At 42.5% G+C, this 17,281-nt stretch overlaps 1 protein-coding gene across 7 annotated transcripts in view; it reads left to right on the top strand.

Annotated features, from left to right (window-relative positions):
• Nucleotides 1–17,281, top strand: part of LOC135234613 (potassium voltage-gated channel subfamily KQT member 2-like) — a 68,017-nt gene that overhangs the window by 10,972 nt on the left and 39,764 nt on the right. For 5 of the 7 annotated variants that reach the window (XR_010324151.1, XM_064299396.1, XM_064299397.1 and 2 more), the window contains exons 2-5: nt 11,791–11,881; nt 13,504–13,630; nt 14,212–14,387; nt 16,953–17,078. Coding sequence is in view for 6 of the 7 variants with exons in the window: in XM_064299396.1 (XP_064155466.1) it covers nt 11,791–11,881; nt 13,504–13,630; nt 14,212–14,387; nt 16,953–17,078 (520 nt within the window). In the remaining variant the exon portion in view is untranslated. Of the gene's footprint in view, nt 1–5,496; nt 5,898–11,790; nt 11,882–13,503; nt 13,631–14,211; nt 14,388–16,952; nt 17,079–17,281 lie in introns of those variants that run through there. The other 2 variants (XM_064299394.1, XM_064299395.1) reach the window with 2 other exon arrangements.

Genomic DNA, 17,281 nt, shown 5'->3' with positions numbered 1-17,281 from the left:
GCGCTAGCAGAAAACAGTCACTGTAATAGCACAGCCTTGGCACACTCAGAGCTGTTAGACCTGAGCCTTGAGGTTGCCATGCTGTGTCATGTCTGCAGGTTCTGCTTAGAATTTATCAGGGGAGGGAGCACTAGCCTTTTCCCCCTATAGTTCTCTTGCATATTTAATGCATGACTCTAATGGTAACAGTTAAACATTCAGAATCCCATACAGCAAGCAGGCAAGTGAGAGAGCTTATTTTAGATACAGCTTCACTCATGTTATTTCACATCTGAAACACTGTAATTCAAACAAAGGAAAACAGAACAAACTTCTGCCAATTGCCTGGAACAGCCCCTCCCCACCCCCACCCCCCACTGCCAAATCCCATCCTCCAATAGGGCAAGGTTATATGGCAAAAAATAACATATCAATATTTTTAAGTTTTTTGGCGAGATATGGTATATATCATTTTAAATCAGAATAATATGCTTAATGCAACTGGCTTTATTAATGCCAATCCGCCATAGTGTTAAACTACAGCAAATAATATACCTTCAAGTGAAATAGTTTTGTTCATTAAAAATACTCAGAAAAAGTTCTATAAACGCTTTCAAAAATGCTAGCGGCAAGCACAGTTTTAACAATAATGCATATTAACACAGCTTGAAAAATTCAACTAATTCTGATGTTAATGAAAATTTAATTAACAATAATCTGCAAGGATCGCATATTTCTAAGGCAGTTTCTGAGCAGAAGAACGTTTCTGGGGTAACTGAACATGATGTGACTGACACTCTTTGGTTCCGCTGACCGTACGCTCCGCTTGTGGTGTAATTGCAGCCAAGGCTGGCTCATTGCTCCTGTCCGCCATGTCTGCCAAGCAGACACGTCTACTACGTGCTCTGTCATTATGCAGTCAACTGTCCCGGTGTTCAAGAAACTATTGGCCTTGTAAAAAACGTGCCGTGTATGCACAATACAATATTCTCACATACCTTAATTTTGTATCCCCAGCAAAATTCTATTGTATATTATATTAATATTCATTGTATGATTTTTGTTCAAAATCAGGCCCACTCCTTATTTACATATGTACTGAATAATGATAAAATATATTGTGATTGCATTTAGATGCTCACTGATATAAAACTGGATCAGGTTCTACTCTGAACATGCCCGCTGCTGTGGAGGCAGAGTTGTGTTGCCCTCCTCAGAAATATTCACTCCAAATATTGCTTCCAAGACCTCCAATTGCTGAGTCTTCTGTTTAGACTAGCAACCTATATATTGTTAGAAATATAATTTCATTGGCTAAAGTTGCCACCATAATAGCTTGCCATTGGCTGGCTCTGTACTGGGAAGACGTTATGCTCTCCATGTGGAGTTGTTGCTTGTGCTCGGCAGGTCCAATTAGCTATACTGAGGGACTGCTTAGATAGTACTGGTCAGAGAACCTTGTAAACGGATGTCATATTCGTTCCGCCAGGGTTGCAGACTGGTCTTGGCAATGCTGGCTGGTGGAGAGAGCACATGCACCTGGGTTGCATTAACCAATCACCCCAGGCACTTAAAGGAGTTTTTTTCTCCACAGTACAGGGCCGAGACTGGGAACACTCACCGAAAGAGTGTTTATTTTGGAGTTTTTGTTTGTCAGAGCGCACAAAACGAAAGTTAACCCACCACTGAAAAGCTGGAGGAGCTGGTCAGCTGAAAAGCGAGCCAGCTATGAGTGCCGAACTTGAAAAGCTTCCACTCAGTGTTGCTTTCTTTTGAGTTAGTTATTTTAGTTTGTTGTTGTAGTTTATTGTATTTGCCTGGAACCCATGAGGTGGAAGGGTGAAGGTGTTTTTTTGATATTGTGTTGGTGTGGGTGAGCTCTCCCTCTCTCCATGCGGCAACCAATGGTGCATCCCCGGGACTGCCACATCTCCCTTCCAGGGGTGTCACACCGGCGTGTGGCAGCGGGCTCATCTTGTTCCAGAGAATCTATAAACCAGAGATAGTAGCATTTTCTTTGTGCACAGTACTGTCAGTGTGTATGCAACTGCGAAATGGACAGCAATGATAATTCCTCTGTAGAATTGCTAAGTAAACAATGGACATTCTATCAATGTATCTCAGAGTTTGCACATTTTTGGGACTATAAAAACTACTATAGATTTTTTTTGCCAGAGCCTTGTTATGATAAGGATACTGACTTTACCATAATTCATGTCATCAATTGCATGAAAAATGAGGGCCTCCCAAGCCTCTTTTTCTCCCCACATTACCAAATAAGGAAACATTTTCACAAAAACATTGGCATAATAAAATAGTTTATAGAAATAGAACTGTGACTTTTAACACTTTCAAGCAGTATAACATGTGACTGAATGCAAATAAACCCTTCAGCGGTTAAGCAATGCAGCCAAATTTAACAGTTTTTTTTTTAAATACAATGCATGGCCAAAGTATATGGACACCTGACATCCAACATCGCATCCAAAATTATGGGTATTAATATAGAGTTGGGCCACCCTTTGCTGCTATAACAACCTCCACTCTTCTGGGAAGGCTTTATACTATTGGAGCATTTCTGCTGGTATTTTCTTCATTCAACTAGAAGAGCATTAGTGAGGTAGGGCATCTGCCAACGTCTCGCCATTGTTTTAGAGGAAAGAGCGGCCTTCTTCGTGCCCCCCTAGATTTATGCAGGGTTTGTGACAATGTGGCTGCTGAATGTGATTGGCTATTCCAAACTGGAAGAGACAGGGAGAAAGCATTTTAAAAAGCTGCTCACATTTAATTGACCAATTAACCTGTTGTGCTGATGGCCCTGGTGCACACATATGTACACTTCATTTTTGCCAGTTACTTTTGTGAATCTTTGAAGTGTGTTTTAGTCCAACTGTGCTTCCACCCTATGGCAGTGCATGTGCTGCTGCTGTGTCATGGTGCAGTCTGGGTAATGTAGTAATGGGTGGAGCGTGCTGCTGAGTGGACTGACTGTACAGCAGTATTACCCAGGCAGGCTGGGAGTCCCTGCTGTAGCTCACAGTCAGATATCGCTTGACTAATGCATTCTGGCTGTTTCTTTCCAGAACATTCACCTGACTCATACACTGACTGGGAAAGAAATGACTCAGCCACGGGATGACAATTAGCCCTGTCCCGTGCCATAAAGAAGCTGGTAATGAATTCTGAAATGCAATTTCTTTAAAACAAAGAGGTAGAAACAAATGCTATGGAACTGAACTTGCAGGTTCTGGAAATTTCACATAATGATGTTCAAAGACGTTCTGTAATAGAGGTTCACTCATCTTGGGTCACGAGTTGTTGTCGATAAAGGGTTAAATGAAATCCATTCTCACTGCTGCAAACTCCACTATTGATTCGGGAGACTGCAGACCAGCACGTGTTCTCCTCTGAAGCATGTGCTGTCAGCTGCTGCTTCTTATCGTACTGCGGTTTGCAAGTCAGGATTTCAAAGACGTGAGGCAAAGGAAGGCGCTTCACGTGCTGCTTAACAGATGGACATGCAGGTGCCCGACCAATCAGCAGGTGTCGCTAGTGTGCGATGACATGGCAATATTCCATCTGACTGAAACCTTCTCATCTCTGGGTGACGCTAGAGCCAATTATGCACCGCACTGCATGGCTTCTGTCCATTTGTGATGTCACCAGGTCACTGGACCCATCATGAGCTGTATGCGATGCATATGTGAGCTAAGTATGCTTCCCACGATAAAGGCACTTTCTAACCAAAAAAAAAGATTAACGTGAACCAAATTCTTGACTGTGGGCTACATTAAGCAAACGGTTAATCACCGGTAATGTTGGCCTTGACAGGCTGTTCCATAGACCTGAAAAGAATTAAAAAATGATTGATCTCCCTCATTAAGTGTTCAAGGTGTTCTTTTTGGGATGACTGCTACAGTGTAGTGTGGGCATGTGCCGAGGAATAATTTTTTGCTCTCCGATTTAGGCTAAAAACTGCTAGCACACTGAGGGCTGTTTGCCATAGCAATGAAAACATGGTCTGGCAACACAACATCCCCCTTATGTTTATCCAGGTGTTCAGCCAGCCATGTTTTGTTTTGTAACACTGTAGTACAGACAACCAGGTGTGACCGATAGATATTTAAACGCATATACACACAATAGAATATCCAGATAAATTCACTGAATGTTTTTTTATGGGAATTGAAAAAATGTCATATTTGGTAATTATAAAAAATAAAGAAGTTGCTTGCCATAACATTTAGAGCACAGTCCTGCGGGATACACAAGATGAATTCAGACAAGTTCTAAAGTTAGACATGAAAGTAGGACATGGGTTAAAATATGTTTTTAATGAGATACATGAAAGTATTGAAAATGCTATATCAAATCAAATCAAATTTATTTGTTTAGAAAAAAAATGTTTCAGTTTATAAAGTTAGAGGAAGCTATATGTGGTTTTCTGTAAGAGTATAAAGGCAAAAATATCACAGGATTCAAGAAAGAAAAAAAAACATTTTAAATCAGGCAAGACATTAAAAAAAGGTATGCACATGCACAAACAAGCATTCAAGGGGCTTATGTCTAAATATGAAAGCAAGTAAACTGCGATTTCTGGAAGGTGGGGTCTGAGGAAAAGATCGATCCACAGCATGCGAGTCTCACGCCTGATGTGCAAGACTTTGGTTTGGGGCATCGTGGTTTCAGTCGTATATAGACAGAGAGAGAGAGAGAGAGATGGAGAGAGTTAGGCCCTGTGAAATATCTCATTAATAGGACTGATGCTCTTTCTGTCGGCGTGGCAACAGACTTCCTCCTCCACTGTCCTTCTGCGGAGGTTGGCCCAGATTTTGGACAGTGATTAAGCTTGTGTGTTCCGGAGGAGGGGTGGGGGGGGCATCACCCTGTTTGGGCCAGGTTCCCCTGCACTGGTTCCCCTGGTAATGCTTTCGCGACAGAAGTTGTAAATAATGTTACCTAACCCCTCAGGCCTATGTGGCCACCAAAGAGAAGAATCAAGTTGTCAGCCATACTGTATGCTATTTAGCCTTGAGCTCAGGACCTAGCAAGCAGGCTAACGCTAGTGTTCCTCAACAAGGAAACTACCAAAAATTGGGTGACCCAGAACTCTATTTTAAAGTGTCTCCTAAGGGTGTGATTACACAAAGATTTTATATCCTCAAACAGATTGAGATAGATGCATTTTCTCCGGAGCTCAGAGAGAGAACAGAGAGAGTTGATAGCCACCCGTAATTGTTCCACACACTTGAAACAAACATAAAATTATAAACCTCAAAGGTTGAAAGACGCCAGACATTTTGCAGTGTAACTAATCACACGTTAACCATTCTCCGACCAGTGCCTCCATTCTCAACCCAATATCAAACCCACCTTTTTTTTTTTTTTCTCTTGAGGTCAGGATCCTGTCCTGGAGGGTCACGATATCTGCTGCTTTCAGCACCATTGATTCAGCTCCATTGATGCCTTGTTCCGATCAAAAGGAAACCACGAAAACCTGGATACTGTTTCTTGGCTTTTATTGGAAATAATCCTGCAATCCTTTAGGACAAGGGTCAGTGTCCATACTTATCTGCGTAGGGCTGATGTGTGTTTAGCCTTTTATTCCAATCAAGCAAGGCACCTGACTTGACAAAACAAGATCTTAATTGAAGACCATGATTATTTGATATGTTGAATCAGGTGTTTTAGTCCTGGGGACAAAAATCAGCTCTTCCCAAATATAGCTGGACACCCCTGAATTAAAGAGTCTCCTGAATTTGTCTTGGCCAAGCCTATTGGTGGAGAGAACACATGCACCTGGATTGTGTGGGCTCATCAGCTAAAGTGCTTAAAGGTGTGTTCGTCTCCATGGTACGGGGGCTGAGTACAGGGGTTTTTTCTCACGAAACAGAGAGGTACAGAGGCAGAGCTAAATTGTGAGTATTGAATATTTATTGTACATTTATTAATTTATTGATACTTAATACCATGACACGTCCTTGTCTTACGGTGCCTATCTGTCATGGCTGTATTATGAACTATTTGTTTCTTTCCTGCTTTCGTTTATTTAAACAACATCTAGCTGCCCACTTCTCTCAAGTGATAAAGACATGTCTCCTTTCAAAAAGATTATTCCAGAATCCTTAATGGAAAACAAGTGAATTATATATCTGGGAAGTATCAAGTTGCTTTGCAGACTCTCTTTAATTCCTTGTGGCTCTTCGGTTTAATTATCATGTTTTTCATATCCATCATATCCTGTGTTACCCTGTGTGGAATACCCGCAGTCATAAAATATTTGTTATATGCTGTATATCTTCAGTCCAGAGAATGCCTTGCTGTTGAGTAGCGTACTCACACACATAGGAGGTCCAGGTAAACGTAACCTGTTAGTTACTGAAACATCATTTGGGTCAGTACTCATAATAACCTGCAGCGTATCCATCGTCTTCAAAAACATTGCATTCGAGTCATATCACAAGATGTTAACACTGCTTATTCACAACCTATTGTAGGAATTTCGTCCCAAACATTCCTAACATTCTGAGAATATCCTGAGATTTAAAAAAAAAATTTGTATGAGAATAGGAAAGTGGAGAAAATATGTATGTTCGAAAAAAAAAAAAAAAACATATCTGTCTTTCGGCGTCGTAGGGCAGATTTTACCTGCAATAACTCAGATACAAGCACAGCTTATTGGAGATGTGGTGCTGCTCACTTTAATGGTATATTTTTATGACACGCCTTATCTTTGTTTGCATCTGTTCCTTGGGATTTTTCCCATTATCGTTGAGGGTCTGCAAGGCTTCTCACTGAAATCCATCTCACTTACTGTCAAATTTTGAAAATAGTAGCACGCAGTGACATTGCAGCATTTTATTAACGCATCCGCTAGAAAAATCTGGTCTCTGTACTCTTTTATAAAGTTCTCTGATGACATTTTCTACAGTGGAAATTTGTCATGTTTTTTCACTTCCATTAATCTTTTCCTCAATCCCACAATGCACCAGTGACAAGCCTGAAAAGATTTGCTGGTGTCAGGCTCCTACTCTTTTAAACACACTGTGGGGGCAGCCTCCCGTCCACCATCCCTGTCAGTGGATAGAAACAGGCTGCAAAAGGTTTTCTGAGTGACACTTAATCTAATCCTGAAGAGAGGTACAGAGGCAGAGCTAAAATATTCCGTTAAAGGGAGTTAAATATAAGACAAGAACGACTTGTTATTCCAGGCAATTTGTTGATGCCATCGCTATTTTTGAACCTGAGGGGTGTTATGAGTGGGCCGGTTATGGGGTGTGAGTTCGGGGGGGGGGGAGTGGGGATTGGGGGGTGTTGATGTTACTGCGCTGGTGCGCTCAGCTCAGCACATTCTGATGAATCTATTGCGCCAGCGTGTAAAGCCTGCGGGGTCCCTGCGGGCCCTGCGGTTGCCCGAGAGTCGTACACGCTGCTTTAATCCCCCCCTTTCTGGGGACCTGGAACCGAGCTCTGTGCGTCTTACAATGCAAACAGCCAGCTTTTCCTTTTCTTTTGTGCTTCCGAAACTGGGGGGAGCGTCCTCATGGGGACAGCGTTCACAGAGAGACGTACGAGCCGCAACGTCGCTAACGTGGCGCCGTGGTGTTGGCTTATTATTGTACACATGCTGCACATTTCACATATTCAAGCAGATTTAGAGGAGAGCAAACCATCAAATAAAGATCCGATTCAAATCATTACTGGCTAAAGGCTTTAAATGGTTAGTTAACCTCAAAAATATATATCATTTCATTGTTTTCTTATAGTCAGAATAGTGTGTTGAGGTACTACCATTCACTGCCAAAACATCATCCTGCAGAATGAGTTGTCACTATGGTGGTAGTTGCTCATTGGATGTCCATTAATTACAAATTATTGTTGAAAAGCGTGGATTCCCCATCAAACCATTCAATGACAGCTGTCTTTAGTGTATTATAGTGTGTGGTATAGGGACGGGTGTGTGGTCTGTGGGCTATGGGCGAGGAAGATGCAGCTGAGCTTCTGACTTAAAATCTTTGCCAAACCTTCATACCCGGTGCGTTCATAGCTCAGTCGGATCGGGTCCATAACGGACCCTGAGGCCTCACTGCTGTATATAGCCCCGGCTCAAATTGACCTTCAGCTCAGGTTAGGTAGGAACGGTGTTTTTTCTTGGCTGCTGCCCAGTTATGTTTATATAGCGAATGGGTATTCTAAAAATGTTGTGCTTATATTGCCTATTGCCCTTAGTATGAACAATAATTGACTTTCAGTACGTAAGCTCTTTGGGGAATGACTGCCAAAGTGCCAATTCGTATGATCTCTTAGATGTAATTTGTATATGTTTGTGTTAGAGCTGTATACTTGTGTGTGTTTTTTTTAAAATGGCAATTACCAATGACATCATTAGCTGATTAAATATTATGTCTTGAAACGTAAGGGGCCTCAATTCTCAAACCAACTAAATTAAATACTGAAATGTCCTCGAGAAACAGCCCAGCTATTGACACGATACAAGAATCTCATCTCAAAGAAATTGATGTCCACCTTTTTCAGAACAGGAAATATCGCTTGGTCGCTTCTTCCTTTGCAAATTCAAAATCCAAAGGAGCACGCATTATTATGCAAAGAAGGCTACATTTCACCACTGAGGGAACTGGGGGAGATGAGTGGGTCAGATTACAATGTCAGATATGCTTTTGTTTCAATATATGCTCCCAATGTGTATGGATGAGGTATTTTTTCTTAGCTTGATGGAAGACTTTTGCTTCGGTGAATATCAACTTGTGATAGGAGGTGACTTTAATGCGGTATGCAACCTATACATTGATTGCACACACCCTCATTCTAGTCACACCTCCAAAAAAGCCTCTTATGATTTGAGTCAATTTTTGAAAGAATAAAATACCCTTGACATATCGAGAATAAAAATTAACATGTGAGGGATCATAATTCCTTTTTTCCCTGCCAATGTTCTTGTGCACTGGCTGTATATTTGTGTTTGCACCCTTAGTTGCTTATGTTAAGTCTATTAAAATATTAGCAATATTACACTCTGATCATGACCCCATAATCTGTAATCTAGTCTCCCTGAATATTCCACAGCCTATGAAAAAACGATGGTGTTTTAACACCACTATTATTAAATAATGACTTCATAAAACAATTACGGATTAAGATTAAGCAATTCATGGTACTTAATGCTGAGTCAGACACAAACCCCAAAGTATTATGGGAGGTAACTAAATGTTCCATTTATTTCCTTTCATCTCCTTTGGGAAAAAAAAGTGAGCTGGTATCTCAAATAGAGTGACAACAAAAGACATTTTTTTCAGAAAAGACAGAAAAACAATTGAACATGCTTAAAAGATTTCTTTCTCTCTCCAAAGCACAATTTATAACGCATCAAACCAGACAGAATTGTTATTAGAATGGAGACAGACCTTACTATTAGCATTGAGATTAAACCAAGATGTAGCAGCAGCCAAAATTAATGCTATAAGAGATGGTAATTCTATTCTCAAAAGTCCTAGGGATATTACCCTTAATATTTGATCTTTTTATGAGAATCTTTACACTTGAATCAAAACTGATACACTTGAATGTGAACAGTTTCTTGAAGGACTAGAATTACCCAAGCAGGACTCTCAGCATAGTGAACTTCTAGAAGTTCCCATTATGTTGCAAAAACTAAAATCCACCCTTGATTCTATAAGCAGAAATAAAGCACCAGGCCTAGATGACATCCCTCCTGTCAGCAATTTTGTACACAGTGGGCCCACTTATCATGGAATCAATTAATTTAGCTGAAAAATGGTCCTTAGAGACTAAAACACTGCATTTATTAGTCTTACTGTATACTGAAGAGGGGATAGCATCCAACTGAATGTCAGAATGAAGTACTCTTTACTTTCTCCGATGCAAAGCTTTTCACAAAGGTTATAGCCACAAGACTAGAATTATGTGTAGGTAATTTCATTAATTTTGACCAAGCAGGGTTTCTCAAAGGACACCAGACATCAGACAGCATTCACAGGTATGAATCCACGTAATTACGTTGAGTCGGTAGAACATTTGTGAGCGGTTTGGTCCCTGGATGCCCACAAAGCTTTTGACCGAGTTGAATGGTCTTCTGTGGTCTGTCTTTGGGGCGGTTTGGGTTTGGTCAGGAATGTATATACACTAGATACAAGTTTTGTACAATAACTGCGCACGCAACTCTAAATACTGGTGAATGCCAATCTGAACCCTGAACCTGCAGAGGGGGACTTGGCCCCTCGCCTCTCTGCTTTTCTCTCTGTGGAATCTTTGGCTCCAGCTTTAAGACAATTCAGTTACCGTATATCTCCTGTTTCATGTCTCAGCTCCTCCCATGAGGTCTCATTGTATGCTGATGATTTATTGTTGTATCTATCTCATATATCAGTGTCAATTTCACATTGCCTTACATTGTTTGACAAATTTGGTGCATTTTTGGGTACAAAATGAATTAGGGAAGGATTGTACAAAAGTCAATCCTCATGCCTTCAATTGTACCAGGTACAAATTCGATATATATAGATTTGATAAATAGATTACAGGACCTTCCTTTGACTGGGGTGCCGAAAAAAATTGATTTCAAAATATGTCCCCATTGTAGGTAATGCCTTGCAAACTTGGTAAGACACAAATGAATGGATTACAAGAATTTTCACACTATTCTGACAATTGCGATACAATATGGTCCAGTTTTCAATTCTGAAAAATCCAGCTCATCAGATTATTCACTATAAACGTATTCACGAGGCATATGCAACTCCTCTCCTACTGCATAAAATCAGAATTTCCAAATAAATATGTACTAAATGTGCTTAGAGTGTTTTGGTCACATTCAAGGATATATTCTGAGACAGTCTTCACGTATCTAGATTTTGGGATCACATAATTGGATTATTGTCTGAGCTTGTTGGATGTCCATCCTAAAATCCTGGTTTGATCCATCTTTCCAGCTTGCTAAATTCTGGTCTGCATGTTTTAGGGATATTGTATTATTGGAAGGATCCACAGCCAAAGTCAGCAAAGCTATACAGAGCAGGCAAAACATCTCTGTCAACCTCTGGAATATTATCTTGTGGGCTCTCTCTTAAAGAAAGTATTTTTCCTTTCCTTTTCCTTCCCATCTCTACTATGCCATTAAGGTCATGTAATATTTGCATTACTTTTCTTACTGTGGTTTTTTCCGTTATTTTTCATATGGGCAAGTCAAGGCAGTTGTAAACAGTTCTGCTTTGTACTATTGCCTTTCTGCTTAATTCTCATGATTAAAAATGATATTCCCCCCCCCAAAAAATCTCTTTGAAATGCCAAAAATATTTAAAAAATGATGTCAGCACGTGAGTATTGTCTTCCTTTAGGAAACGAAAAAAAAAATTGATTCACTAATCAAAAAAAATATGACGTGCAGAACGATCATTGTTATGCCAAAAGACATTTCTGAATGCGGAACATTCGTGATTTGAATGTTATTTATGGACCCTGTCTCCACATTTACCTTGAGCGTCGGTGACGATGGTTGAATCAGGTGACGACAGCGCACTGCTGCAATTCAGATCTCTTTGTGTGCTCGGAGGGTTGGAGGTTTATGTCAGCGCTGAAATCTTGGAAAGGACAAACAGCCCATAAACCACGCAATCTCCGCGGCGATTGCACGGCAGGCAGATTAGGGGACAGACCTGCCAGTGCGCTTCCTGCAAATGTCCCCTGGCCGCGGGCTGCAGTCGAGCTGTCCCCCCCCCCCCCCCTGCTTTTGCATGCCCTGGTGTTTCTGACAGCTTTCTGTTTTCACTCTTGCAGCTTTCTGTTGGTGTTCTCCTGCCTGGTCCTCTCTGTCTTCTCCACCATACCGGAGTACGAGAAGAGCTCGGAAGACGCCTTGTACATCCTGGTATGTGTCTTTAGTGTGAGGACAGGTCCTGTCGTCGAAGTAGAGAGCCTTAGAGCAGAGGTTCCCAGACGTGGTCCTTGAGAACTGCTGGGCCTGCGGGGTCCCAGCCCTGGTCCTAGAAAATCATAAGCTCTGCTGGGGTCCTCAATCCTGGTCTGAGAGAGTCACAGAGTCTGCTGGGGTCCTCAATCCTGGTCTGAGAGAGTCACAGAGTCTGCTGGGGTCCTCAATCCTGGTCTGAGAGAGTCACAGAGTCTGCTGGGGTCCTCAATCCTGGTCTGAGAGAGTCACAGAGTCTGCTGGGGTCCTCAATCCTGGTCTGAGAGAGTCACAGAGTCTGCTGGGGTCCTCAATCCTGGTTCGGTATAGTCACAAGGCCTGCTGGGGTCCTCAGTCCTGGTTCGGTATAGTCACAAGGCCTGCTGGGGTCCTCAATCCTGGTTCGGTATAGTCACAAGGCCTGCTGGGGTCCTCAGTCCTGGTTCGGTATAGTCACAAGGCCTGCTGGGATCCTCAATCCTGGTTCGGTATAGTCACAAGGCCTGCTGGGGTCCTCAATCTTAATCTGGGAAAGCCGCAAGGTCTGCTGGTTTTTGTGTTTCTTGCCACTTCATTGATCAATTAAAGCTACTTAGTACACAGACCCAAGTGGCCTGGTCTGATTTAAAGTGAAAAGTGAAACAAGCAGACCCTGTGAGACTAGATTTGCAGATTCCAGCAGCACACTCTACGCAAGACAATGAGCCTTGATGGGCTGAATGGCCTGTTCTTATCATCAAACATCCTTATGTTTTTATGTCCTTACGATCTGCCCTCCAAACCACAGCCAAATCAGGCCCTGTAATCTATCCACAGCATAGATTTGCCGTTCCTCCTTATATGATAGGCCAACAGATGCCAGGCATGGCCACTGTGCTGTGTGGTGAATGGACAAGAAACGTGCATGCAGAAGGACTCTTAATATGTCAAATTATTTGACAAATCCGAATTTCGATTAAAACAGTTTCTCACAACTTAAGCACATAAGTTTCTCTGTACATTTAGTGACTTTGTAACAAGCCTGATGAAGGCAACAGCTGTGCTGACAGCCAATCAGCCTCAGTCGTGCATGACTGTAGCTGAGGGAGCTGCTGTCCAGGGTGCTGAAACAGATGCAGGTTTGTGTTCAGTCACGTTGTGTCCTTAACTTGGACTTACACGTAATTGACTTATACTTTTTTACCTTTTCTTCACAAACTCAGTTTAGCAAGTTTTTTTTAGTGATTACTGGACTTCCAAACTATGATTGGGAAAGAGAAAAATTGATTTTAATTGTTAAAAGATTAAAAATTGTCAAAGTTAAGGCAAATGTCGGTTGTATCCCAGTCATAGTCCGAAATGCAGGATAAACCCTTCCTGCTCCCAGCATTGCTCAACACTACAATACAAACCAATATACGAGTTGTTATTTTCTCAGACTGACGAGCTCACATTTGTTTGAAACATGATGAGCTGTTGTACTATACGGTTGATGGTAAGGAACTGTGCTGTTAACACCAGCTTGGCACAAAGCTGGATAAAAACATGAGGAAGAGAACTGGGCTGTGAGCTGTGTGGTCTTCTCCCCTTCCCTGCCCGTGTAGGAAATTGTGACCATCGTGGTGTTCGGGGTGGAGTACATCGTGAGGATCTGGGCCGCGGGGTGCTGCTGCCGCTACCGCGGGTGGAGGGGCAGGCTGAAGTTCGCCCGCAAGCCCTTCTGCGTGATCGGTGAGGAAGGGAGACGGGCTGGGAGACGGTGGCCACGCTGCGCCGGGTGATGTCTGTGCTGTTTCTGTGCTGACTCGCTGATGTCGAATCTACCTGGGTATCTCATCTCCGTTCTTGGCTGATCCACACCAGAGAGAAACATCTGCGCTTCTCTGCACAGATTAGATGTAAATCTGACCCAGTAGAACAGGAATGTTGGCAGGCATCTTTCTGTCGCAATACAGTATACAAAATTACATTACATAGCATTGCATTGCAGTGGAAAATGTCAGAGTTACCTACAGAAATACCGAAGTGCAGTAATATCACGGAGTAGGCAAGTCCATATCCAGTAATTGTGTGACTGAGCCAACAGTTAGCAACATGAAAGGTGCTGGTAATGAAACCGAAACACAGGAAACAGGCCATATATCAGCTTAATCTTCATCTCCACTAACACCCACAATGCAACGCACTGAGCCCCTTGCTGGTGTTCCACCAAAGGCATTGGTGCTGGCGTACACCTGGGAAATTAGCGAGGTTGTCTAACCGCCGCTTCGAAACGTTGCACCTAAAACGGCGTTCCCCCTCCCCCTTTGCAGACATCATGGTGCTGATAGCCTCCATCTCGGTCCTGGCGGCCGGCACCCAGGGGAACGTCTTCGCCACCTCCGCCATCAGGAGCCTGCGGTTCCTGCAGATCCTGCGGATGATTCGAATGGACCGGCGGGGCGGGACCTGGAAGCTGCTGGGATCGGTGGTCTACGCGCACAGCAAGGTGACCCCGCCCGAGCACCTGCTCCCGGGGGCCGTTCTGATGCGCCGTTTGATTTATAGAGAGAAATGTTCCGTTTCAACCCTTTGAAGAGGAGGTTTTTTGGAATGTTTCTTCAAAGTTCAAAGTCAGTGTTCTAGAACTCCATTGCTTTCAATTACCAGTAGTCATTGTTATCAGCATTACAATGTTCAGATAAGAACATTCCAATAACACATTTGTGATCTCAAGGGTTAATTAAACTCTAAAAGAGTTCATGTGATCCCATTAGAGACTGTGCACACTCAGAGTTAAATCGAACAGTTCTCTCTGCTAAAATCCAAAAATGGGAATGCCTTTGTTCTCAAGTATGTGTCATTGCTTTGGGTGACAGTGTAGTATAGCGGTTAGGGCACTGGGCTTCTAACTCCACTGAATTCCCAGTTGGGGCACTGCCTTTGGACCATTGAACAAAAGAACCAATGCTGAACTGCTTCTGTAAATATCCAGCTGTATAAATGGTTTGTATATAAATAATGTAATGAATCACACTGGATAATCACACTGTATGAATCACACTGAACATCAGAAAGTTCGAAACACCTCAATGTAAATGTAGAGGAGAGTTGATTTAACAATATTTTTATGTGCATGTTTGTGGGAGCTTTTTGGAACATTTTGCTGATGCTCTAACTATATTATACTACAGTGCAGTGCATGTACTATGACACTTACTATAACACACTGAGCTGCAGTGCATGTACTATGGCTCACTATATCATACCCTTCAGTTCAGACAGCATGGCAGGGAAAAGCATGCGCTTTCTGATATCCTCTACACAGAACACGCTCCTGCCACTAAATTTGCATATAATTGGTGAGGTTCAAATGGGAATAAACCAGCCAAGTCAATGCAGCCACATGAGGGGACATAACTGGCTTTATATAAATTCTGCATGTGTCTCTGTGGGTTTTCTCCGGGTGTGAGTGAATGGTGTGTGTGCCCTGTGACGGATTGGTGACCTGTCTAGTGTAGTGTTTTCCTGCCTCTCGCCCAATGCATGCTGGGATAGGCTCATGCCCCCTGTGGCCCTGGCTAGGATAAGCGAGTTAGATAGTGACATTGCATTGTGATGTTAAAAATGCTTAAGTATGGGTAATAACTTATTTTCCCCCAAAAAACTGACTTTAATGATTTGTTAAATGAGGCAGAAAAGTGCATGATCAAAAAAAATAACATGCAGATGCAGAGGCAGTGTGAATCCTGGCACAAAGTCTGTTGGTTGATGTAGGTTAACAGTGCTCAGAAGCCCTACTGTGGGTTAACAGTGCTCAGAAGCCCTGATGTAGGTTAACAGTGCACAGAAGCCCTGCTGTAGGTTAACAGTGCTCAGAAGCCATACTGTAGGTTGACAGTGCTCAGAAGTCCTGCTGTAGTCTAACAGTGCTCAGAAGCCCTGCTGTAGGTTAACAGTGCTCAGAAGGCCTGCTGTAGGTTAACAGTGCTCAGAAGGCCTGCTGTAGGTTAACAGTGCTCAGAAGGCCTGCTGTAGGTTAACAGTGCTCAGAAGCCCTACTGTAGGTTAACAGTGCTCAGAAGCCCTACTGTAAGTTAACTGTGCTCAGAATCCCTGCTGTAGTCTAATGGTGCTCAGAATCCCTGCTGTTGTGTAACAGTGCTCAGAAGTTCTGCTGTAGCCTAACAGTTCTCAGGACCGCAGTCAATCAGCACTATAGATCCCACCACATAGATCAACGTAGTCATAAGCTGAGGGCATCTGCTTGCACAGCAACTACAAAGATTAAGCTGCTGGAATCCAATAGATTGCAGGTTCAAATCAATCATTACGTTGCAGGTTCAAATCCCTAGCCAGTTCTGCTGATATAGCCTGCATCAGATGATATTAAACCATGTAAATATAATGTATAATAATATGAAAGGTCATACACATTTTATAAGATGTCACTTTGAATAAGGGTTTCTGAATAAAAAAGAAAATGAGTAAAAAGACATATTTTTCCAGTAATAAAACCATAGTGATTTATTTCCTGTGGAACACTTTTGTCATGGACACTATATGCTATGCTATACATGACCAGCAGTGGTCTGTAACTGTGGAGAATGTAATAAGGTGGGTAATTTAATTTAATTCTTATTTCATCGTAACATGTCTAGGACCAGCAACTGCAAAACAAGCTCCAGAGCACTCTACGCTTTGAGGCCTGAACTGGAAATTGTTATCCCTGTGAAAATGTGGTTGGCCACCAAGGGCCTTTAACAAAACCCACTGCCACTATCAGACCACTATAGTGCCAACCCGTGTTTGCTCACCGGTTTGTTAGCTTGTTCGAGCAGCATGCGATGGAGTAATATTCCTGTGCCCCGAAGCTGTGCATTTTGAAACTGAGGGAATGTGACTGATAAGGGTTGGGTAACGTGTCAGTTCCCCTCTTCTCACTCGCAGCTAAAAGATGACGCTCCCCATGACGTTACTCGCAGCTTTCCGCGAAAATCATATGACGCTCTAAAAGCTGTGAAACGCGTCTGTTGGCGTGAAAGATTCTGACAAGACTTTTTTTTCCACACAGGAGCTGATAACAGCCTGGTACATCGGCTTTCTGTGCCTCATCCTGGCCTCCTTCCTGGTTTATCTGGCCGAGAAAGAAGACAACCAGGAGTTTGCAACCTACGCGGACGCACTGTGGTGGGGACTGGTAAGTCTCTCTTTCCATCAATGAATCAGTTCATTTGCTTATTTTTAGCTCTGCGATGTGGGGATCAGACACAGTGAAGAGTACTTTTGCCAGTGACTAATTACAGTGTATTTGTCCAGTGTTGAATACAGTGATTAGGGTTTCAGTAATGCAATTACTGTCTGTTCTCTTGTGTCTCCACGGTACTGAACACAGTGGTTGCA

Source organism: Anguilla rostrata, chromosome 11 (assembly GCF_018555375.3).
Source record: "Anguilla rostrata isolate EN2019 chromosome 11, ASM1855537v3, whole genome shotgun sequence".
NCBI classification, from domain to species: Eukaryota; Metazoa; Chordata; class Actinopteri; order Anguilliformes; family Anguillidae; genus Anguilla; species Anguilla rostrata.
The sequence above is the reverse complement of the archived record's forward strand: the minus strand, read 5'-3'. Positions and strand labels throughout refer to the sequence as shown.